The sequence below is a fragment of the Triturus cristatus genome, chromosome 3_2 (genome assembly GCF_964204655.1).
Source record: "Triturus cristatus chromosome 3_2, aTriCri1.1, whole genome shotgun sequence".
Taxonomy (NCBI): Eukaryota; Metazoa; Chordata; class Amphibia; order Caudata; family Salamandridae; genus Triturus; species Triturus cristatus.
Genome location: NC_140584.1, coordinates 1,227,510,520 through 1,227,536,834, shown reverse-complemented (window position 1 = coordinate 1,227,536,834; position 26,315 = coordinate 1,227,510,520). Strand labels below are relative to the sequence as shown.

Genomic DNA, 26,315 nt, shown 5'->3' with positions numbered 1-26,315 from the left:
CCAAGTCAGCACCCAACATTGCCACAGCCATCCTGGCAGGACACAAGATTACACAACAGGACTGCCAACACAAACCTGGAGGAGGAAGCACGATAATCTTAAAAAAAAACATACATTTTATCACAGAGAAAGCAGCCCTCTTCCTGGAGTAGCCGGATTGCAAACTGAATCTTAGCAACTTACACCACGAACAGAACCCTCATTTACTGGGCACCTAGGGGCAGATTTAGAAGAAAGTGACGCATCTGTACAGATGCGTCACTTTCCCTGCGCCACCCTTAGAAACCCTTGTGCCACCATAGATGCGCCGTATTTACAATACGGCGCACTATGGTGCAAGGATTGACAGATGCGTTAGAAATTCTGACGCATCTGTTGGCGGAAAAGTCACGCAAGGCTGGAGTCATGTCGCAAGCACGACGTGACTCCAGCAATGCATGTTGAGGCCTATTCCCACTACACTGCGTCACTACTTACGCCTGCTTGAAGCAGGCGTAAGGTTTTGACGCAGTGGCGTCCTAAAAGTGGCGCAGTGAAATCTTGTAGATTTCACTGAGTCACTTTTACAAAGCCTTCCTGCGTGGGAACGCCCACCCTGCATACATTATACCTGACGCAGGTATAATGTGACGCAGGGCTTTACAACGTGACGCATCTCCCTAGATGCGTCACGTTGTAAATAGGCCGCATTGTTTGCACCGCTGTTGAGTCAAAAAAGTGACGCAACTGCAGCACAAAAGTCATGCAAGGGGCTTGTAAATCTGCCCCCAAGACCACAAGTTGCCTTTGGTGACAACATCACAGATTTTGTTGCCCCCCCTTGTATTGAATCTAAAGCCTACATTCTACTGGGAGACCTCAACTTAAACCTCAAATAGCCTATAATACAAATTTAAACATCACTTATAAATCTTAACCAATGGTAACTCGTAATACTTTGTTATGGAATTGCAGGTTTGCATTCCTCTATCAGAGTCCAGAAGTTCTCTCATATAATATCCCTCACGAGAGTGAAGGACTCTAAATAGCATTTCAGATCTTTGTTCCTGTCCACTTAACAGTTTTATTGCAACAATTAAACACCTTATATCACTTTGCTAGCAAAAAGCTTGTTATCATAGTGCCTCAGTTGGCATATTTCTTATTTCAAACTGTTGCATTCTTTCTTTTCTTTCTTTTGCATGCTGGTTATGTCACGCTTTAAGTATTCCATGTGCATGCATTTTTTATCTGGTACTTACTGTTCTAGAACTGCTTAATGGCAGATTGTTATCCTTGCTTACTCTGGCTGCTTTGTACTGTGCCGCTCTCTTTAAAATCTTTGTAAGCTCACCTACCTGGCATCCATCGATCCTTACAAGTGGCGATGAGTGGAGAATACTACTCCTGCTACTTCATCTTCAGCGGCACAGGCGCGGTCTTGTCTTCTGGACCCAGTTGGTTTTTTTCGAGGCTTCGATGCCCAATCAGAGTTTTGGAGCTTTATCCGAACTTCTGCCTTCAATGGTGTTTACTTCTTTGAAGATCCGGTGTTCCTCTGATATTCCTTGCCCTTTTTGTGTATTTTTGGGCACTTTTGTTGTATCTCGACAGCAGTTGCGCGGCTGTGAAGACGCTCCCCTGCAACGCTGCTACCTTGTAAACCCAGGCTGTGTTTGTGACGACGCTGTCCAGCTAAGCTCTCATCTTGCAAATCTAGCCTGTGATGATGCGCCATAGCAACATGTGTGTGACGCTACTATGTTTGGAAACTCTATCACGCGACGTGCGTTTCGGCCACAGTGCTCTTACAATCACACTTAGGCGTCATCACGCCGGCGGCCATATTGGATTGGGCTGCCTAAACAAGTTGACTTCGACACTGAACAGAAGTACAGCAGCCACTGGTAAGCACTTTGCTTAATATGTCCCATCAAGGCAGCTCCCAGGCAGCAACTGCCACAACAGTACAATCTGTGTTCCACGCAGGGAACCAACAACCAGCAATCATTCCAACATTCCAAAGCAGATCCACAACACACACCCCTTCCTTCACAATATAACAAAGAAAAAAAAAACTGAAACAAATATAACTAACAGGGCAACTCAACATAATCAATACATAACATAATCATGAAACTTAATAGGGGCAGCTCCTACCCTGGAAGGAAAACTCCTGGAAGTGGTGCGATCTAGACACAACACCCTTTCGGGAAGGGAATTCATTAGCAGAAGACTAACCAGAATGAACAGGAGTCGCACTAGCAGTAGAGGAACCTGAAATAGAGCGACCTGAATGAGCAGGAGAAGCGTAACCAGAATGAACAGGAGTCGCACTAGCAGTAGAGGAACCTGAAATAGAGCGACCTGAATGAGCAGGAGAAGCGTAACCAGAATGAACGGGAGTTGCATCAGCAGTAGAGGAACCTGAAATAGAGCGACCTGAATGAGCAGGAGAAGTGTAACCAGAATGAACAGGAGTCGCACTAGCAGTAGAGGAACCTGAAATAGAGCGACCTGAATGAGCAGGAGAAGTGTAACCAGAATGAACAGGAGTTGCACTAGCAGTAGAGGAACCTGAAATAGAGCGACCTGAATGAGCAGGAGAAGCGTAACCAGAATGAACAGGACTAGCATTGGTAGTAGCATGAGTAGAAGCATGATCAAAATGAACACCCAACGTCCCTCCAACGTACACAGTCTTGGATTGGGGAATGACGGAAATGGCACATTTATTCCATATTTTCCCATTCTCTAACAACACCACACAGTCCTTCTCCTCTTTCACTTTTGCCGGAGCTGAGAACCAGGAAGTTCCTTTGTGAACAAATCCGGGCTTCTTGATACTCACCCAATCACCAACACAAACAGGAGAAACGTTCCTAGAAGCAGTAGCATACTTTGATTGTACAGTTGCTCTCACATCCGCTACTTTGCCAAGTTTACGCTGATCAACCTCTTTCCTAGACATCCAATCTTTGTTTAACTTGGAACCAGCAACCCTCCCCCTGAGAAGAGCGAAGGGAGAAATGCCGGTACTGATATGAGGGGTAGACCTGACTGCCCACAGCATGTCAGCAATGGCCATTCTCCGGTGCAAACCATTTACCAAAGCCAATTGCAATTGATCTTTGATAACACAATTCATGCGTTCAACAAGACTATTGCTGCGGGGGTGATAAAGAGAAGTTAAAAAGTGTTTGATGCCATGTTCCCTAAGAAAATGTTGCAGTTCCAAGGAAACCAACTGGGTGCCATTATCAGTCACCAGAATTAATAACGGATGAGTAATTAACACACTCCACAAACTTCACCTCAGGCCACTTGGACATGTAGTTCACCAAGACTAGTGCATACAAGGGAGATCTCCCAGTGATACCAAAAGGACCCACAATGTCAAAAGCTAGTTTGCACCAAGGTGAATCCTTCACAACAATGGGGTCATTAGGGGAGGGATGAGTTACCTGTGACTTGTCACTCAAAACACATGCGCAACAGTCCCTAACATAATGCTCAATGGATCTGTCCAACCCAGGCCACCAAAAATCCTCTCTGACTCTGCGTTTCATGGCACGAATACCAAGAGGACCTATGTGGGCAGGTCTAGAATTTTCTTGTGCATGTATACCAGAACACCCAAAAGAGCACCCCTATGTAATATTCCTTCCACAAAGGACAACTCTTTGCAAACTCTTTTAAAAGGAATAAGTTCAGAGGAAAAATTCTTGTTGATGGGCTAACCATTAACCAGATAGTCAACAACCATCTTAATTGGGTTGTCTTCAGATAGAGCCTGTAACCACTCACATTCAGAAAGTGCACCCTTCACAGTATCTACGACAGCACCCACAGCACACACAATGTTGAGATCTTCCTCTGGAAATTCACTAACATTTTTAACAAGGGGTAACCTGGGAAAACAGTTAGCTATGTTGTTTTAAGCACCTGCCACATACATCAAACGATAATTACATCAGATAGTGACTGCCATTGGTTGCCCTTAGCCCATGTTCTACGGCTAAATAATTCAGCTGGACAGCCAACTCGGTCCATCTTTTTATCGGCGGGATACTTAGCTGATGTGGAAATGTAGTGGTACATTTTTGTAGCGTAACTAAAGCATGCTAAGCTAGCATGAAAGCACTTGTAATTCTTTTGCATTTGATGAAAATTCTGCCAATTCACAGGGCCAGAAAATAAAGTAAGGGGAGAGAAACAAATTAACATAATCCAGAGCAGCGGGCAACAGACACAGGCAGAAATAGACATAGGGAAGAAGGGGACTGGTGCGCATAAGACAAGAATGCAAATGATTTAGGGAAAGTAACTCATAAATATTGAAAATTAACAACAGAAGAGTCCCTGTCCAATAAGGTAACAGGTGAATGATGATGGATTTAACCCAGATCGCTTGTCTAGCGGTGAATGTCTTGATTTGTTCTACATTCCATCCATCATTTGTGTGGTTTTTGCTTTCTCGCCCCAAGTGCGCTGGGTATGCTAGCCTCGCTGATGAGGGGTGAAAAGCGGAAATCTGTCCTAGGATGCTTGTTTCCGGTCCAGGGAGGACCAGGATTGGCAGTTTGGGCCATACTATTCCCATGAGGAACAGGGCCAAGACTGGCTGGGTCTAAACTGGGGTAGCATGGTGAGCAAAAGAACGATGGATGTAAAACAGATCTCTTGACTTGGGGTGAATGTTTTGATTTGTTCTGCATTCCGTCCATCATTTGTGTGTCTTTTTCAATAAGGTAACAGGTCGTTAACAGGACATTATGAGAGTGGTTCAATCTTCTTGTTGGTTCAATCCGGTTCTCATAGTGTCCATTTCCAAAATGAATCATTTAGTCCGTATTTGTTCAATGGGGCTTTTTCTTTTAGGTGTAGAAATCAATACAATGGAATACAATACAATACAACTAAAACACAACACTACACAACACAAGACAACACAATACAACACAGCACAACACAACACAATTCAGTACAACACAATGGCATTTGCAGAGTGCACCCCTACTCCAGAGCGATTGTCTCGGTTCCCGTTATCACCATAATAACTTGAGATGGTCAATCAGTCTCTGAATGTCCACAGTTAACATACATGTCAACCCTCCTGATTCGGGTGGGAGACTACTGATTTCAAGGGTAGTCTCCCGCCTCCCGGTTCCTCTAAGCAAAAGCCTGAATCCTCATCAGGTTTCTGCAGACAGGGACTGGTATTGTGTGAATCATGGTATACACTGTCAGTAGCCTGCTCCTGATGGTCAGAGCACAACATTCTTGTCACCCTTTCTCTGCCCACCATTGCACTTTCTCCAAACTACTGACAAATAAGTTAAAAAGAATTATATTTTAACTCTCTAACAAAGGGGGGAGGACCCCAGATGTCACTGAGAGTGGGTGGTAAGAAAGGCAGAACAGACCAAATGATCTTTAAGATTCCTGTATTTTTTCAACACAAACATAGGAGAGTCAATGCAAGGTCACCAGCTGCCAACACCTTTGAGTATTTCTTAACCCTTTAACTGCTGGGGCATTTTCACACCAGTGCTGATCCCTTTTGGCTATTTCGGGTAGTTTAAACTTAGGCCTTCATTTCGTTTTTCACATAAGGCATCCATGCCAAATATGTGTGATTTTGTCAAACATCCTGGGGATTAAAAGGGAATCCAGGGTTTGTAGATTCCCCTGGAGGGTACCAAGAAATAGCCAAAATATAGTTACGTTCGTAGTTGTCTTAGGAAAAATAGGAAAAAAGTGCTTTGCAAAAACGTCTCAGTTTTTTTCCTAAAAATGGCATAAATTAAGGATTTGCTGTGCTAAAGTCACCATCTTACCAGCTTTCAAGAATATGCGGATCCAACTAAAAAAAAAATAATTGTCACAGTTTTGGCATTTCTCAAAGAGGTAGCCCATTTTTCCAAACTACTTTGAAACCAATGGGTGATCCCAGAAAGGTATTGATTTCTGATAGGAAGAAGAAACAATTCTGAATTTAGAAGGGGGTCAACTCCGCAGCTCCCTCGATGCTTTCCCTGAGAAACTTACTGTTGAAATAAAGAAATATTGAAAATGAGAAGGAAAAGCACCCATTTATGGCAACGTTTACTTTCTGTCACTTGACACAATCGTCGATTTACAAAGGCAATAAACCATTTTACTCGCTAGACCGTCCTGATTGTGGTGATATATGGTGTTTTCAGGTTATCCAGAGCCAACAACTGAGCCCCACCTTACAGTGATCTTTCATTGTGCGCTGAGAATAGAGTAATTCATATGGTAAAATATTAAGAGTGAAAAATGGGTATCAAAGAAATCTACGTATTTCTAAAATGTGCAGCAAATACTATGCATGGAAGAAGTGGGTATTTGTATATCGCTGAATTTGTGGGTACCCATACTGGCATATGATTAAGAGGGCATTTTTCAAAATGTCTTATTACACACACACTAGCTTATCTTTTGACCAATTACATTTGGGTAGAAGTTGTGCCTGTAGGAGAGTAGGATCTGCTTCTTACAGTTACCCCCACTTTTTGCTGATGTTTCACTGTTTTTCGACTTTAGTCTGGCTGGGGCCCTGCTTTTCCGGACCCCAGCCTAGCTGCTTCCTCTCTAAATTGATAACAAGTACTTTGGGTACACTCCAGATTGGATCCTGGGGCACCCTTATAAGTCCCTAGTATATGGTATACTATATACCAAGGGCATAAGTACCCCAGATGCCTACCAGGGGCTGCAGCATGTATTATGCCACCCCTGGGAAACCTTCAAAAATGACACAACAGGACTGTTACAGCAGCCTATGTAAGGTGGTGCATGCACCCCTTACTGAGATATAGGTTCACTATATCTCACCTATCACTGCACATATAAACCGGTCACCCATAAGCCAGGCCTTACCAATCCTGAAGGCAGGGTGCTGGGTTTTATGTGAGGGGGTGCCCATGCATGAGCAGAGCCCCTCTGCAGCCTTCGTATCCTTTATTCCGGGGTTGTTTGTGATGCAGCCAAAACCATGTACTCTTAAGTGCATTATAACCGAACGGTTAATGCTAACTTTGGACTGGCTGCATGGAAACATGTTGTGTCTCGTGTCAAACACCTTGGAATCATACCCCCACACCAGTAACTGGAGTGGGAGTATGGTCCCACCTTTCTAAAGGGAGAAACATTATTGCACTGGTATCACCCAGTACCACCTTAACAGAGCCCTGGCATCACAAAATGGATGCTGCTGCCACAGACACGGGTCTGCCCTCCTGCTGCTGAATGAAACTCTGGCAGGGGAGGCCTGGACAATGGGTTTCCTGTCACAGGAAGGTGTAACCACCTCCCAGACAGGCTTTAGTGTACTGGGGCTGGGTCGGTGTACTCCAAGAGTGCTTTGAAGTCTGCCCTGGGGCACATTTGGTGTCCCTGTGCATAGTCCAGCTCAAACCAGTTGCAGGGGCTACCAGCCCCTGTATGGTGTGAAACTGGATAAAGAAATTGGTGTGGCCACCCCTCTTTCCTGACCCTCCCATGGGTGAGTCCCTAGAGTTTGTCCCACCCCTTCCTTGGGTATAAGATAGGAACCCCTGGCTACAGGATTTTAGATTACACCTGGACAAAACTCTGATACTGAATCCTGGAACTTCGACAATCTATATTGAACTAGATGACTGAAGAATCTCCCTTGGAGTAAAGGAGTTACTCCCCTGCAAGGCTCGCACAAAAGACGCATCTGACCGGTTTGCATCTCTGAAGCTCCTGAGGACTCCAAAGAACTTTGCAACACAGGAGATGTGTTTCCGTGTTCTTAGAAGTTGATCACTGCCCACAGCATGTCTGAGGCCCGTGTCCCTCGTCGCGACCGTGCAACCCCAAACCCTGGACACTGTGTCACTTTGCAGAAGCATCAGTTTCCCAATGACTCCTGCAGCTGAGCTTTGGGTTACTTGTAGCCCTGACCCCAAGCAGCAGTTCCACCAAAGATTGCCCGCCTACACTCCACGAGTGGTATGTGACCTGGCCCTTTGTGTTTTCTCTCAAGATCCCTTTGCGATCCCCGGTCTGTCAACTGGTGGGTCCCTGTGAAGGCAACTTTAATTCTAATTGGGCTTACCTGGTTGCTCCAGATGTGCCCTGACTCTACATTGCTTGGGGAGTCCCCAGGACCTTGATGGTCCGCACCGAAGCATCTTTTCTCTTCCTGCATGGGCTGCTGTTGCCAAGGCTTGTTGGGCTCAATCCAAGCACTGACATTGCAGCACTCGACATCCTTTGTGGGACAGCTCGAATCCAGATTCTGGTTGTTGTTATCACCTCCTGGTCCTCGTGGGTACAGAGTCAAGCTTCACCTCTTCGCACCTGAAACACTTGACATCAGTTTGCATTCGTCTATCGTGCCCCTGGTCACTGGCAAGTGACCCAGACTCTGTCCCCTCTGCTTTCAGGTCCTTCTGAACTTCGATCCAGGCTTGGATCACCCCGGACACTTCTCTTCTTCCAGGCAGCAGCACTTTGCAGCAAATCGCCATTGAAATCAAGGACGGTTCCAGACACCATTTGACACCTATGCACCAGGTTTCCCTGGGTGAGGTAACTTGAGTATTCTGGTTCTCCTGTGGATGTTGGCCCTAGTACCCCCTAAGTCTAAAGGGGTTTGCTCAAAGTCCTCTCCTAAATGTCCTAAACTTGTAAAATTCCAACTGCGACTTTCCCCATAGAATAGAACAGGAGCTTGCGGCTGTGTTCACACACTGCAAGCGTCCCCCGTGGGTTCCCTGTGTCGCTACCATGGGTGGTTCCTTGGGGTCCCAGCGATTCTATGTGCTCTAGTCACTGTGTCTAGTCAAGTCTTGGTTCTTCTTATATCACTTTCTTAATATATGGTTTGGTCCCCCCCTGGGGCCCAGTGTATATTCTGTATTTGTTGGTGTTTTAGAACTGTATTATTGTGTATCTTGGACTCTAATCTCATAAAGAGGTTAGTAGATAGTGTTTAGAAATAAATACATATATTTTATATATACCTTGTGTGGTTCTTCTTTCACTTAGTAATTCAATAAAGGTTGTCTTTAAACTTATTCATCAATAAGGATTGCTTGTACTGGTACAAGGTGCCCACTATAACTCGTGGACAGCATGTACCAGGCCATCTTCTCACAGTGCCAATGACAGGTAAGTGCCTAATATTCAACATTGACACATCATATTTCTTCTCACAATGTGGGTAACTGTGGATTTTTGAGCTTGGTATTTGGACCCTAGCTCAGCCGGCACCTAAGGGAAACCCACTAAACCTACATATTTTTAAAACTAGACACCCAGGAATTACAGAGTGGTGTACCTTGTGTGGCACTCACCAGGTTTTCGTACCCAAAATTCCCAAAATGGTCTGCAAACTTCACCCTTTCCTAAAATCACACATTTGTCTTACATTTCCGTGATGGAAACTTCAAAAATCAATAGGAATCCACAACATTCCTACCACCCAGTAATGCCACACATGTCCAAAACAAATGCTGCCCCAGTTGTGTGGCTGGGCCTAGTGCCAGAACAGGAATAACTCAAATGAAGGTCAAAGGAAGTTGCAGACATTGTGGGTAAGAAAACCTTGTTGGATCCATGCACGACACACCACCCTGAAATCCCATGGGTGTCTAGTTTTCAAAAAGGTCTGTGGTTGGCAAGCACGGCCACAACTAATATTTGGGGCGGTGCCTACCATACACCAGCTACCCATATTATTGATCATTTTACATGCTTTAGGGTGTTATGTGTGGCGGTCTCTTGGCTCACTCACACAAGTGGGGTACTGTTGTGATCGGGAGACAGTTGGGAACCCGAAGTGGTGGGAAATTTGTGGATGACTATAGATTCTTAACTTTCTTGCACAGAAATTTGAGGAGAATGTGTGTGTTTTTTGCCAAACTTTGAGGTTTGCAATGGTGTCTGTCATAAGGGCCAGTGACGATAGGGCAATGCGCCACACAGCATGACCCCTGATACCCAAGGGAGATGCATAATTGTTGGTTGTTTTTGCAACCCACTAATTTCGATGAGACACTTTTTCATTAGAACGACACAATAAAAAATTCATTCACTCACTCAATGCATAGACATCAACCGTCAAGCTGGGTGTTGCAGGTTATGCTAGAGATGTCGACTGGGCTGGGGAAATTTGAAAATTGGAGGAATCTTTACTCCCCAAAGGGTAAGGAACCCTTAACTCCATAGCCCCGAAAGAGTAAAAACACATTTTACCAATTGTTATCTTGGCCTATCTCTTAGCTCTTTAGTACTGATTTGAGTCACATACATTATGAAAGGCTCCCAGAGCTGTTTCAGGATGGAATGCATGGACAGTGTTAATTCTCCTCCACTCATCATTGACAACAGACTGTGAACCTACATAAAGGCCATAACCCAACTAGTAGCTCAAGAGAAAAAAGTATTGACCAGCTGCTCCAGCACCTGCATACCCTGCCCTCTGTTTGCGACAACACCCCAGTTTCCTGTATTTTGATGTTTGTGACAATCTTTTGGAGGTGGGTGAGGACTGTCTCAAATCCCTCAAAGACACTCTCAATATAGCCCATTACTTCTCTCTATTCCCTTCACATTTCATCCACATTTGCTGGCATTTGTCACCCAAGTTGCTTGTGTTCCTCACCCATTATGTACTCTAATGTATAGGTAAATGTTCCCACACTCTGCTGTTTTTATGTGAACTGCACACATGTGCATATGGAACAGGTGGAGGCTGGAGATTGGAAATATTTGGCATTTTCTACTACTATTTGCAGTACTACACTTATACTACATGATGTTGTATCTGATTCAGGACCTATGTGCAGTCTTGCACTCCCATTTGTCCTTTCTTTTTCTGTGCGGAGTGCTCCGTCCGAAGTGTGGAGTCTATGACCCAAGAGCGGAGACTCCAGGGCCCAGATTCTCAAAGGTTTAGTGATGGGTTGGAGTTACTTTTTTAATGCTAACCCTTTGCTAAACCTTTCTGGGGATTAACAAACCAATGCTAATTGGTTGTAGTATTTGTTTGTATTGAAAACTAACGTCAAGGGAGCATTACATGGGTAGTGCATGGGCGTTCCCATGCAATGACCCATGCTTTTTGACGCTAAACCCTATCTACTTACATTAGTAGACAGGATTTAGTGGCAAAAATTAACGCCGCTGAAAAGCATGTGTGAAAAGACAAAATGTTTTAATTTCTCCTTTATTTTCCAACTTTGCATGCGTATTGCACTGTGCAGCACACATACAAAGTAGGAAAAGCTTTGAAGTGTGTATCCTTCCAGTACAAAACCCATGCTAGACTCCGGCACCCACCCTAGCACTAAGCTTTGTGCCTGGTGCCCGGCAGCATAAATGAGCACGCCGCTAATGAAAGGGGAGGAGAGCGCCATATCTCTGTGAATATGGTGCTCTCCTGCTCTCTCCCTGTCACGCAACGCAGCACAGCGCAGCCTCTCTGGAGGCGGCGCTGCATTCCAGTTTTCAGAATATGGGCCCAAGTCTCCGCCACGAGTGGGGAGACTCAGCAGTCATAAAGATACTACTCGTAAATACCTTTGTGACGACCAAAAAGTAGTAAAGTTACAACAAATTGTTAGTTTACCTTCGTGAATCAGGAGCAAAAATAATCTGACACCCAATTATAAAAATAGGTTGTACTTTTATCTTTAAACAAAATTCTTTACCGCAAAAATCCACGGGGGTATTTGGAGACATGAATTTTCAAGGAAATGGTTAATCATTGCGTTTTGTTCTCAGATGCAGTAAAGCCTTGAAATGGACCGAGATCGCTGTAAAAATGCTGAGCTTTAATAAAGTTTTAAACTACCATGCAATCACACCTGCCATAACGTCTGGATGCACAGTTACCTTGCCAGCACGTTTAGGGTCTCTAAATCCATCATGGATCAGGTCACAAAGGGCCATAAGGTCTGGATGCACAGTTACCATCCCAGCACGCCTGGGGTCACTAAATCCATCATGGTTCTGGTCGCAGAGGGCCATAAGGTCTGGATGCACAGTTACCTTCCCAGCACGCTTGGGGTCTCTAAATCCATCATGGTTCTGGTCGCAGAGGGCCATAAGGTCTGGATGCACAGTTACCTTCCCAGCACGCTTGGGGTCACTAAATCCATCATGGTTCTGGAGGCAGAGGGCCATAAGGTCTGGATGCACAGTTACCATCCCAGCACGCTTGGGGTCTCTAAATCCATCATGGTTCTGGTCGCAGAGGGCCATAAGGTCTGGATGCACAGTTACCTTCCCAGCACGCTTGGGGTCACTAAATCCATCATGGTTCTGGTCGCAGAGGGCCATATGGTCTGGATGCACAGTTACCTTCCCAGCACGCTTGGGGTCTCTAAACCCATCATGGTTCTGGTCGCAGAGGGCCATAAGGTCTGGATGCACAGTTACCTTCCCAGCACGCTTGGGGTCACTAAATCCATCATGGTTCTGCCATCAAATCAGTCTCCAGTCGAGGTCCAGGCTCTATGGGTGAACTACCATAGACTTTAATGGACTGGGATGCAGGATCCTGAAGATGCTCAAGGATCCTGAGGATGCTGAGCTGGTGACAAGGGGAATCATTGGAGTGGTCCTGATGCAAGGGATACAGGATGCTGAGTATGCTCAAGGATACTGAGGATGCTGAGCTGGTGACAAGAGGAATCATTGGAGTGGTCCTGATGCAAGGGATACAGGATCCTGAAGATGCTCAAGGATCCTGAGGATGCTGAGCTGGTGACAAGAGGAATCATTTGAGTGGTCCTGATGCAAGGGATACAGGATGCTGAATATGCTCAAGGATACTGAGGATGCTGAGCTGATGAGAGGGATTATCTTGGGGCCACTGATCAGTCCACAAACACAGTGATAAGACCTCAGCCACAGGGTTCGATGTCTGCGTGAAGCCCAGACAAAAAACTTTTGCCACTGGTCTACTGGTCTCCACTTGGAGCGCATCCAGTGGTTCCCTTTAACTAATGGTAACATCCTTGCTGAGTGATCACACTGCATTCCGATGACTCTCCCAGGTATATCATACTCGGTGCAGCTTCTGAGGGTTGGGACTCTGTCTCCCAAAATAAACGTCGGCACTACAAATAACTGGACGTCAGCCAAATGACTCTTGGAGTCACATCTCCAGTCTGGGCCTTGGGGATAACTTTTCTTCGCATAGGGCATCACAGGCACGGTTCTCTCTTTGCTGGCCCAAGGAGCAGCAGGTGCAGCTCAGTCTTTTGTACAGTCTCTCTTTGCCGGGTCCCGGGCACAGCAGAGCAGTCCTTCTTTGTTCCTTCCTCTAGTACAGATGTGATCCAAGGTCTGGGTGCCACTTTTAAGCCCAGTTTGTCCCCTGGAGGGATGCAGCAATGACTGGCCAATAGGCTATCGGGTCACCTCCCACCTAGTGATGACTTCCTGTAAAGTGTGGCGTGTGGCTAGCTCAAAATGCAACATTCCAGTCCAGTCTAAGCATGTCAGAACCCCTATCTATTTGTGTGACCTTCCCTAGCCCATCCCAAAGATGCGCCTATCTGGATGCCCAAAGAAAAGCAGTTTAGCAGTGGCTTCTCTCAGCCTGTTCCTGATGCCCCTGATGCCACCCTGTCTGCAAGGAACAAAAGAGAATCCCCTCTTGCTTGTTTCTCATCAAAGGTTGCTTTCCCTTTGAAGTTCAACTTTTGGACTCACACCCTGTTTGGCCTTCCTGCCAGGGAGAGGTCACACCTCCTCCAATGTCAGGTCCCTTGTATTTCTTCCTGAGAGTCATTCATAGCTCCCTCCAGGAGGGCAACAGGCTGTCTTGTGCCCGGCAACCTTAAATGGTCACTGGATAACGGAGGGCAACAAAGTAATAACTTTCTGGAGTTGCTGAATGTGCAAACATATTAAATTTGAATTGAGCATCATGTCAGGTTTAATGTAGCAATTATTTTAATGTCTTGAAGTATCAATTTTAGTAGTCCTATGCAGGAGTTAGCACTGTTGGGTTGTCAGCTGTGACCCTGCACTCCCCAATGTGGCTACTAGCTTTTCCACAGCAAACTGGCAATTTGTAAAAACAACAACTTATAAAAACATGTCGAGTTAGAAGAGTGAAACTGTCCTACCCATCTGCAGTGATTGGTTCGGAGACATACATTTGCCTCATCAAAATCAGGGACACAATAACTGCTGCAGCCCATGAGGGATACCTTAACTCACAGACCCTGAGTTCACTTGGTAAAATATGCTAGGTACTTATAAGTAAGTTAACATATGCCAGTGGCGTTAGAGCTCCTCAGACAAAGCCCTCACTGGCACTGAGTACACCTCACTCACCAGAGCCAAAAACCATCAGCATCAGTTCAAAACATTGGGAGTGATCATGCAAAAAGAGGTATTTCCCTACATGATATATATGAAATACATACACAAAGATCCTAATTAAAATATATGCTATATGAATTGCATGTCTAATAATCTGCATACATTGTTAAAAATGCATTACCTTTGTAGATCTGGGGGCGCAATTTCCGATTCTCTGTAAAAAAAATCAATTGAAGATAAGATCATTGATCTTTGTTTTAAATAGAAATAAAACTCCAAACAACAAATTGTACAACTACAGACTACATCAGAAGCGGCATCACAGTGTGGTGAGACATGGAGGATACAGGCACACAGTCTGTGTTGAGACGTTCCCAAGTTTGCACCACCAATTAAGTAAGTTTGAGGGTGAAAAGCAGCTTGTTCCTGAGTCTCAATCTATAAACAGAGAAAAGGCTCTGAGGGGATTCAGCCCCTGAGAAAGTATCCCTAGCTGTAAGCAGGTCCCACGGGAAGCATGTGCTTGTAAGTACAGTTGCCCTCATTCACCTGAAGGTGGCATGCTTCATCATAGGGCGGTGCTCCTCGCCAGGCCGGCGCTGCAATGCCTGGCGGGCCCCACAAGAGGGTTCTTTGTCAGAGATCTGTTAATAAATATGCCAATTGAGCACCGTAGAACAAGGAATGGTGTGTCCTACAATGTGAGAAGATCGGTGAATGGTGTGAAGATAAAATCAACTGTCAACCAGATGCCAACAAAATATTTAATGTGATATCCCCGGTAGATCTTGAGCTTAAAAAAGAAGGGAGAGACACTTAGGATACTATGGTCTGTGTCTCTTCAAGTGAGAGTGTAAATCTGTCAACTATAGACCGTCTAGCAAGCTCTGGCCTAAGTTATAGGTCAATTTTTTTTCATCCCTAAGGTAGTCGTGGAGCGATCTGGGGCTATTTTGTCAGGACCAACAGTACATGATGTGACCTAATCTTCTCAGTAGAGTGAGGCGCTCTTTAACTCAAATGCGTGGGTGATAAGGTGCAGGCTGACATCTTATCACAACTTTCGAGAACTGTACTAATAAAGCACTTGGTTTAGGATAACCTGTTTAAAAACAAAATGAAAAGTGGATATATAAATGCACAAGATCAAAAATATCTGGTGAAAGCGTCATTAAAAATCTAACATGAGCGCACCCCCCCCCCCCCAATCTACCACTAGTAAAAGAGGTGTGTGCTGCCCCAACATAACCCATTCTGCCAAAGTGGTCGATGCAAACATGTGCATAGGTAAAGTCTACAGGCCGTGGATCCCATTGTGAGAGAAAGGTGGATACAGAATCCCCTCGGAACCGTATAGTGGTATTTGACTTTGGTTGTTTGGTGGTGAGTGTATTCTGGACCGGTCCTCTTTTTTGATAGATACAGAGAAAGCCTGTTGATGTCCGTTTTCTCTGTAAGACTTTTGGATTTTCTGTCTGATCATGAATGTTCCTCTCGTAGTTCATTCGAATCTGGAAACATTGAGTTAGAGGCAAGATAGCAGGGTTTACTTGAATGGAGAGTACTCAAGATCAAACTACAGACTGTGAAATGGATTCTGTCAGGGAGAGGGACCCAATGCAGTTCTTCCATTGTAAGGGAGTTTCTCTCAAAGTCTATTGGCGAAACAATATTTATGCTACTGACTGAAGAAAAGCTTTGATTGGTGTAAATTAGGGCCAGCAAGTACTGTGTTGCATCCGTCAATGTATGATAAGGCGAGTGCATGAAAATGTGGGGCACAAAATTTGAGGAAGAGAAAAAGGCTGGATTCTGCAGGACAGTGTGGGCTGGATCAATTCTCTTTGGCCTTTCCTTGATACGGTCTTTGAGGACAGAGCTCAGTGGCAAAGACCAAAGATTTAGGTCTTTGTCTGAGTTTCGATTACCTTTTTGCCAACTTTCAGGTCCCAATAATGCCAGATCTTAACATGCAGTGGTGTCAGCTAACATGACATTAAGGTATTTTTAAAGTCCACCATTGTTAAACATTCAAGTCAACTTAGATTATGTGGAAAGCTGTAACTAGATTATTTTGTGACTACAATATAGTTCAAAAGGACAACTGGGTATGCTGATCCAAGAAAATATATTATGTGCCGGATTCACAAAGGGCCTCTGCATTCATGGTGAATGCCCCTCAGGAGTGGGTGAGTCTCTGCACTTGGGACTGAATCTTCGCAATGAGAATTCTCAAATTTGACATACAAGAAAAGAAAAGAAGCTAGGTCACGCAAAGGATCGTCTTGCCGTTTTCCTAAACTCCGTTAAGAAGGATAAACTAGCAAAACTTCCAATTGGGAGAAACCAAATCCAAGCCACCTGTATATAAAACTGGAAATGATTCCAAAAAAAAAATTGCTAATACGAATGAATGTATATGTCCATCCAACACCAAAAATGAAATGCAAAACGATCCAAGACAGAATGTTTGCAATAGTCCAGATACAGCATAATAGCTCCTCTTTGTTCAGTAAGGACCTAACGGAGAAGAAAAATGCAATCCATAGGATAGCCAGAAAACAAAAAAGAATCCCCAAGACGATTCTGAAGGAAAGTTGGTATCAATTCATAATTGCTCTTTACAGACGGACAAACAGAAAGCCAAGCAGAGCTAACAGAAACATATTATCCCAGGGCAGTCGACAAGAGGATAGCAACAAATATTCCATCAGTATTACCTCCCGAGAGGATAAATGAGTCATTATTACTTACCACAATACGACAAGGGAAGGCATGACAGTGCACCCGGCCAAACTCTCTTCTAGCTGCACATTTTTTAAAGCAAAGGGCAACTGTGAGGAAAGTGGTGTATTACATGGTGCAGTTGTGTGACGTCACCATGTAATATACTCACAATACTATCTTGAGTCTAGTCAGGCTCATTTGTAAAACTATAGCTCAACCCTGAGTAGCTGTGACTATGAGCAGTAATGCTTCAACAAAAAAACAAGTGCAAAGAATTTGGAATTACCAGAATAACCATTTGAGAAAGTCACACAAAACATATTTTTATGAATTTGTAGATAGTAAAAATTTAGAAAAACTACCAGAGATATAGATTTTTAAGTAAAACATAAATGACTGCTTTTCACTCAATTATCAGCAAGCATTGGCAACTTCTGCAGTTAATACATACTTTGGATCACTTGTTAAAGAGTTGTGTTTGGGTACCGTGGCCCACTTTGGATGACCAACTCCAGCAGAAAACAAGCCAAGGTGACAAGTGAGGAGTAGTCGGACAGTTACCTGTCACCGGAGCCTTTTCAAGTCCAGTTCCAGCTCAAACGAAGAATTTCTGTAGACATGAATGGAATAGTTCTGATGCAAGGAATATAAGATGCTGAAGATGCTGCATGATGCTGAGGATAATGTGTAATCAAAAGTGATCGACCTGGTGCTACTCCTCGGTCCACAATCAGTGTGGAGTGACGTTCCCCACAGGGCGCAATGTCACTCAAAGTCCTGGTCAGGGCAGCAAATGTTCAGTTGTCATCGGACTACTGGTTTCTGGTCACAGCGAGCCCAGCAGTTCCTTTTGATGGGGGCGAGTGTCCTTCTTGGGAAACCAAACTTCACTCCAATGACTCTCCTGGGACCAGCAGACATAGGTTTAACTTTTGATTGTTGGGTATTGGTCTTGCAGGCTGCTCGTCAATAGTCAGTGGTGGTCGAGTGATTGTGGTTACTGACTTGCCAGGTGGGCTTCTTCAGATTGTTATTGCCCTGCAGTGGGAACACAAAGTCAGCAACCTGACTCCTTGAGTCTCCTCTTCTGCCAGGTCCAGGGAACAGCACTGCAGTCCTTTGTCAGTCCTCTTCCAAGTCCAGATGTGATCTGAGGCCTGGGTGCTAGGGGTGCCATATTAATGACCAGAAAATGCCCTTGGGGGATGAGGTGGTTACTAGCCAAAAGGCTACCTGGTCCCTTCCCTCCTGATGATGACTTCCTGCAACGTGTGGGAACTAGCTATCCCAGAGTGCACTTTTTTTGCCCATTCCAAAGATGGCCTAATACTTCTCTTAATGTGTGGAGCTTTGTAGCCCACCCAAGAGGTATGACTAAGTGTGGGCTACAGACCCATGGGAAAACTGTTTAGGCCACTTGGCACCAATCTCTGTCCCTGATGCTAACCTGTCTATCAGGACAAAAGATCACCACCTCTTGTGTCTACCATTTGCCCTTCAAATGTGGCTTCCTTTATAATCTTACCCTGTGACTCTTCTTGCCAGGGAGAGGTCATACCTCCTCCAAACGCAGGACTCTATTGTGGCTCCCCTTGGAAGTCACTCTTCACCACACCCCCAGGACAGCGAAAGACTGTCTTCTGGCCAGCATCTGCAAATGGCCACTGGGAAAACTTTGGGCAACAGAATAGCAACATTCTAAAAGTTGCTTTTATGTGGAAGTTACATTAAATTCGATCTGGGCATCAAGTTGGGTTTAAGGTAACGATTTGTTTCATACCTCGGTGTACCAAACTTAGCAGTCTCATTCACAACTTAGCACAGCTAATGTGTCAGCGTGTAACTCTGCACTCGCTAATGGGGTAACTAGCCTTTCCACAGTAAAAATGATGAATGCATGTTCTATATTTTAATTTACAGCACCCTGCCCTGGAATGTTTTTAGAGCCCTACCTTAGGGGGGGGTATATATATATTATAAAAAGGAAGTCTGGGATTTGTCATTAATTTAAATGGCAAAGTTGGGTTATCAGTTTCAAGCTGGTCTCTCAGCCTGCAGGTGCCGACTAGGGGGCATGTTTTAACTTGCTGCTCTCAGGGTGGCACAAAAAGTGCTGCAGCCCAGGAGAGACTCCTTAACTTACATGCACTGGCTACCCTTGGTAAGTTAACTTATGCCAATTGGATATAAGCCAATCAAACATACACTTTAGGGCTCAGAGCATTGGCACTAAGTTCTGGTTTGCAGTCCTCTGTGCACTCTCACAGTCAAAAAACCAGCAGTATCAGTCCAACACTTTCGGGTGGTCGTGCAAAATGAGGCCTTTCCGTACAGAAGACAAGTCAAAGGCACCTAGTTCTCTCCTTAACTCTTCAACTACTGAAGAACAACGCAGGTAATACAAAAAACCTAGAAACTATTTATTAAAAAGGAGACCAAAAGAACCTAGCAAACTGTAAGCTTAACACCTGGTTAGATATTGAGGCAAAACATTTTAAAAAGTGCATTTTACCAGATCCGGATGGTCGGGTTGAAAAACAATCTCTGAACCCGTTTGTTCAGACCGCCTTTCGTCATGACTCAGTTGCAGAGCTCACTATACTAGTGGGAAAACTCATTGGAACAAAGTCATCATTACACTCAAAATGTAGAGATTTCAAAGCGGCCTTTGACAAGGTCCAGAAAAAACCACAGGAGTGTAACCCGTAGACCCAACTGAGATCAGGGTGATAACAATGTAATTGCAACAGTATCTCAGTAGGAGTTATTAAATTATTTGTAGTCGTATGTACAAGACACACAGAGAGAAAAAAGAGGCTGCAAAAGTTTTTTTGATTGATGCGCCCGTAGGCGTCATGTATTAAGGGAAGATTAACAAATTATAACAGCACTATACGGTCCAATTACCAATTTTTTTTTTCTCTCTGTGTGTCTTGTACATACGACTACAAATAATTTAATAACTCCTACTGAGATACTGTTGCAATTACTTTGACAAGGTCCAGCATAATATTCTGTGGTAAAAACTGCAACAATGCAATATTAGTTTTCTAATCTTGAACATACAAACCTATAATCAACTGCAGTTGCTCCCTATCAGGGGCTTCAGGGTGCAGCCACCCTGCCTCCTTTGAGGCCCCGGTGCATTTATCAGAGTAGCAGTGTTCATGACTTCACACACGCGTTCAGGACACTGCATAACATAGGGCCAGCATATCTTAATAGCCGCCTTCACTTCCACCAATCCACCAGACCCTGTCGTCAGCCTCACAACCTCTCGCACATACACCCTGTTTCCTCAAAAGTAGAACGTGAGGCCTAGATTTCTCCGCATCGCACCTTGCTACGACCTCTCTCTTCACTTCAGGGCCTCCTCCTCCCTTCTTGAATCCTGCAAGAGCCTGAAGATCTGTGTAGTATGTCAATGTACTGACATACATTTAATCTGCCTTATGTTATTATTATTAATACTACGGAACTTTACCAGAATTTGATTTCAGCAATATTTGGTTATCAAATTTCAATTTAATAAGGATTGGGAGCTTCGCAGCATATGTATTAAAGTTTGAGTAAATACATTTCCGGTACGGTCTCATCCTTTCATTTTGATAGAAGTTCCTCATGCAAGACTTAATTTGTAAATAATATTTCTGCTTTGAGAATTGTTTAAGAACATTTAAGCACGCTTAGGATTGTCGTGGAGATCATCGGAATCTTGGAGTAGTGCTGTTTTAAAACTAACTTCCTGATTTTCATAAACATAATTTCTATGCTTGCTGATGACTTAATTTGAAGAAGTCGATTATCGGTAACTTTGACAAAACCTTGGGGCTTTGTCGTCATTGATAACATTCAGTAACATTAGCTAATCTTTGTGTTTTTTAGGCCTGGGCGAAAATTTCGTTCCTTTCGCGGAAATTGCGATAATTTGACATTTTCGAGTTCCGCGGAGAGCGCGAAAATGTCAAAATTTCCGGTTTCCGCAGCTTGGCGATAATTTGTTTCTTGCTCGCGCTGTAAAATAATACATTCTCGCGCGCGCGCGATCGCCTTACCTGAATCCCTGCGTTCGTCGACAAGTTTTCTTGATCTGGTCGCGTTATCCATGACATGTTGTATTGTTTTTAGCCATTTGCGCTGTCTCGCGACAGTTCGCGTCCGCAGTGACGTCATGCGTCGCCCGATCACGTCTTTCTTCTCGCGATCATGCACTGCGAGACAACTCAAAACAAGATGGCCATGCCCTCAAGCAACCACATGGGTAAGTTGGCGACCCGCAACCATGCAGAAAATCTTGCGAACATTCGGGAGAAAAACTTCCGCATCTTCGCGATATTTCCGCTTGTTTGCGATAATTTTAAACATTTTCGCGATAATTTGCGAAAGTTAATTTCGCAAATTCCGCCCACCCTTAGTGTTTTTGTGTCGTTGATTGATGACTCAGCGCTTGGAATTTGATTTGCAGCTCGTATAGCGCTTAATAGTTGTTTTATAATTGTCAATCACATTGCAAAAGGGATCGACTTTCTTCGTGAGACTGCATATAATTTGAAAGTTGCTATTGCTTCAAAATTAAACACCAACGTCTCTTTGTTGTCGTTACGAACGAGGAATAGAACTTCTTCATATGTCGCGTCAGGAACCTTCTTCTTCCGACAATCACAGTGAACGTCATCTTGCTGCAGTCACGCAGGCATCTGACGTCATTCCGCAGTATAATCCCACGTGGAGGCCATTTTGAAAGCGACGCTTTCAAGTATCCTAGCAACCTGAAGTGCGCTCAGCATCACTATCGGAAACTACACGCCGATGCGCACGACTTTTACTTAGTTTTGTTCATCGTGCGCTCAGCATCACAATTTACGCTGATACGCACAGCTTTATAACTTTGAGCTACATTTGGGAGGCGCTAAAAATGTATATATTTTAGCTCTTACTTATGAACTAGTGACTTTATAGTATAGTGTGCTAGAACCTGACATACACGGCTACGAGATTACTGCCCTTAGCAGATATACATAACAGTAATTTCTCTAAATAGAATATACTTCGCAATAAGCATAATTGTTTAATTAGCTTTATATTTAAGCTAGTTTGTATGGTTGTTATATAAGTAACACATCACATATTCATGCACAATATTTGAATATATATTAGAAATCTAAAAATGCAAAATGTTACTGCAGCCCCATTTTTTTTATCTTAGGCAGGTAATCCTCCTATACAATGGAAGAAGTGGAAAGTTGTATTTGAAAGCTACGCTAGGGTATGTGGCCCTTCACTTAGTGCAGAGAGAAAGTCTTCATTACTTTTACATTGTTTAGGGTCGGAGGGGCAAGACGTTTTTGACCACCTACCAGACTTATTACGTGAAGAAGCGAATGGGCTCAACGACGATGAAATATGCATCAAAAAACTAGATAATCATTACTTGCCAAAGGTAAGCACTATTTTAGAAAGGTATACGTTCGGTAAGAGGATGCAAGGTGATGAGGAAACGGTGGAATGTTATGTAACTATTTTAAGGAAACTTGCTTCTTCTTGTAAATTCGATGGCTTAACTGATGAACGTATATGTGATCAGTTCATGTTTGGATGCAATATGGAGAAAGTCAGGGAAGAATTATGGTCACGTGATGAGCCTACCCTAGATGAGGTTCTGGTTGTAGCCAAAAGGATTGAACATTCGATGAAATGTGTTACAGTTTTGAAGAAAGATTCCATGAAAGAGTTCAAGGTTCAAGAAATTAAGAACAAAGGTAAAGTGAGTTATGGATCTAAAGATAGGAGTTACAAAGTAGCCTCATCAAACAAAGAAAAAATTAATGAAAAATAGACCAATAGTAAGTGTTTCAGGTACGGTAAAATGGGACATTTGGCTAATAATATAAAGTGTCCGGCTTTAGGTTTAACATGTCCCAAATGCAAAAGGAAAGGTCCCTTTGCCTCAATGTGTAATAGTAAGGTGATATCTAAGGTTAAAGAAGTTGATGTTAATGATTGTGAATACGATGAATCCAACTCTGAAGATTATGAATGTGGTCAGATAGTTGTACAAGTAGTAAGTGGAGAAAAGAAGAAGAAATGTCCATATGATGAAATCTTAGTTGAAGGAGCAAAAACGAGAGTTTTATTCGATTCAGGAGCGAAATTTACAATTGTTTCATGTGGATTTTATATGAATAATTTGAAAGGTAAAGTTAAACTTTTGAAGCCAGACATAAGGCCATTGGCTTATGGGGGAGAGCCCATCAAACTTCATGGGTATTTCACAGGTCTGATCGAGTACAAAAAGATATTTGTTACAGGTAAAATTTACGTATCAATAAAATGTGATAGCAACATCAGTTGGATCCATCAAGATTACCTTGGAGTCTTCCTTGACCCCAATGCTGATCCTCCCATTGAACTAAGAAGTGACATAAATTCTATTATGAAAAAAGAAAGTGGGGATTTGGTAGATGATCTTAAGAAAGAGTATCCCAATGTTTTCAATAAAAATCTGGGGTGTCTCAAAGGATACAAGCATAACATTATACTTAAAAAAGATGCTATTCCTGTATGTTGCAAAGTGAGGAATTTTCCTCTTTCAGTAAGGGAGGATATGCAAAAAGAAATTGAAAAATTAAAAGATTGGGGATTCATAGAAGAGGTTGAAGGCACAGAATGTGTGGCTCCGGTAGTGGCAGCACACAAACCCAAAGGGGATTTGAGACTCTGCATTGACTTGAGACAATTAAACAAATGTGCAGTGATCGAAAAATATCCTTTGCCAAACATAAACCAATTATTGTTTCTGTTGGGTGGAGCCAAAGTTTTTCATACAATAGATCTTACCTCGGCGTATCACCAGATAGAATTGGAAGAATCATGTAGGGATTTAACTTAATTCATAACACCTTTCGGCACATACAGATTTATACTTATGCCCTTTGGATTAGTATCAGCCTCTTCAGTGTTTCAGAGAGTAATGGAAAACATTCTTCAAGGTTTATCAGGTGTCTATGTTTACCAAGATGACATATTAATCTATGGGGATGATAACTGTCAACATGACTCTCGTTTGAAACTAGCTTTGGGGAAACTATCAGATCATAATTTAACAATTAAGGCTGAAAAATGGAAATTTAGAACAAACTCAATAGATTAATTAGGTCACAACATTACTAGTGATGGTGTGAAACTTAAAGCTGATCTAATTGTTACAATTCAAAAGATGAGTTCACCGTCCAACAAAAGTGAACTCATGAACTGTTTAGGGGTAGTTGAATACTATTCGAAATGAGTAAATAACTTTGCTAATAGCGCAGCAAATATGAGATACTTAAGAAAGGCGTGGATTTCAAATGGACTAAATGTTGTGAAAAGGAGTTCATTGATATCAAAGGAAAACTTAAAGCAGCACCTTCTCTTGCTAGTTTTAACCCTATGATCAAACCCATACTCATCACTGATGCAAGTGAAAAGGGTTTGGGATCTGTTTTGCAACAGAAGGGTTCCTATGGGATGCAAACCATTATGTGTTGGTCACAAAGTCTCAAAGATCCTGAAACTAGATATTCAGTTGTGGAACGAGAGTCCCTTGCAGCATTTTGGGCTATAATGTTTTTGTTAAAGTTCCTTTAGGGTGTTGATTTCAAAGTGAGAACTGATCGTAAGCCCCTGGTGGAGATATTTAGTAAAAAGGGCCTCGATGCCATATCCAGCAAAATAACAAAGTGGGTGATAGGGCCACACGAATATAATTTCAGGATAAAATACATACCGGGTGTTGAAAATAACGTAGCAGATGTGCTGTCGCGTCTCACACCCAACACTTTGTCTGATAAAAATGATTGGGAGGATTCTGATGAATTGGTTTGTATCATTGATCAACAGATCATTAGTGAATAAAGATGGTGTGAGGAAATGGCACTGGATGTGGTTCTAAAGGAAGTTTTAGATCTGATTAAGAAGGGTTGGAACAGCAACAAGGAAGGATCTGACTTGGGCCTCCCACACAAGTGAGGCACAATTTTTACCGGGAGACCCAGGGGAACACTGGGAGGTGAGAAATTTGCGTGAGCCCGGTGATGCCACAACTTTCCCACACAAAAATGTGTGAAAAAAGTGGTATTTTCAGCTAAAATTGAGGTTTGCAGGGGATTCTGGGTAAGGAAACTTTAGGGGATCCATGCAACCCATACCTCACTGGAAGCCCCCAGGTGTCTAGTTTTCAGAAATGTGTGGGTTTGGTAGGTTTCCCTAGATAGCTGCCGAGCCCCGGGCCAAAACCTCTTGGGACCCCCCTTGCAAAACCAGGTTGATTTGTGATAGGTCATTTTGATGTTGCCTCAATAGGTTTTTGGCCCTTGCCTGTTGCAGGTCCTTGACCCACCCACGCAAGTGAGGTACCACTTTTGTCTGGAGACCTGGGGGAATGCTGCGAGGGAAGAAATTGGTGGATCTACCCAGATTCCAGGACTTTCCCACACCGAAATTTGCGAAAAAAGTGAATTTTTAGCCAAAATGTGAGGTTTCCAGGGGATTCTGGGTAGGAGAATGATGGGGGACACACCCAAGCCATACCTCGCTGGACTCCCCCTGGTGTCTAGTTTCCATAAATGTTTGGGTTTGGTAGTTTTCCAAGATGGCCGCCGAGCCCAGGGACAAAAACCCAGGCGACCCCCTTGCAAAACCAGGTTGTTTTGTGATAGGTCATTTTGATATTGCCTCGATAGGTTTTGGGCCCTTGCCTGTCTCGGGTACTTGCCCTACCCACACGAGTGAGGTATCATTTTTATCGGGAGACATGGGGAAACGCTGGGTGTGTGGAAATGTGTGGATACACGTTGATTTCAGAACTTTCCCACACAGAAATTTGAGAAAAAAGTGAATTTTCCATCTAAATTTGAAGTTTGCAGGGGATTGTGGGTAGCCACGCAAGCCATACCTCGCTGGACTCCCCTGGGTGTCTAGCTTTCAGAAATGTGTGGGTTTGGTAGTTTTCACCTATGTGCCGGCTGCGCTAGGACCCAAAATCCACAGGTAGGCACATTGCTAAAAACAACTCCGTGCTTAGATGGCTTCTGCCACCTGGGAGGGTATCGGGGGGGATGGGGTTGCCCCGATATGCCTCCAAAGGGGGCAGAAACATTGTGGCTATTTTTTTGGGGAGTGGGGGCATTGGTATGCCCATTCTGGGCAGCCCTCACCCCCACGCATAAAAAAAGCCAGCGTAATCGTTGGCTTCTAGATTGAGGGCTACTGCCCCTATCTGCCCCCCAGGT

General features: G+C 43.7%; 1 protein-coding gene across 5 annotated transcripts in view; it reads right to left on the bottom strand.

The window, feature by feature from the left end:
* Positions 1-26,315, bottom strand: part of LOC146859524 (CD5 antigen-like) — a 585,933-nt gene that overhangs the window by 208,739 nt on the left and 350,879 nt on the right. For all 5 annotated transcript variants that reach the window (XM_085650234.1, XM_085650233.1, XM_085650232.1 and 2 more), the window contains one exon: positions 14,501-14,533. In XM_085650234.1, the coding sequence (XP_085506360.1) occupies positions 14,501-14,533 (33 nt within the window). The remainder of the gene's footprint in view (positions 1-14,500; positions 14,534-26,315) is intronic.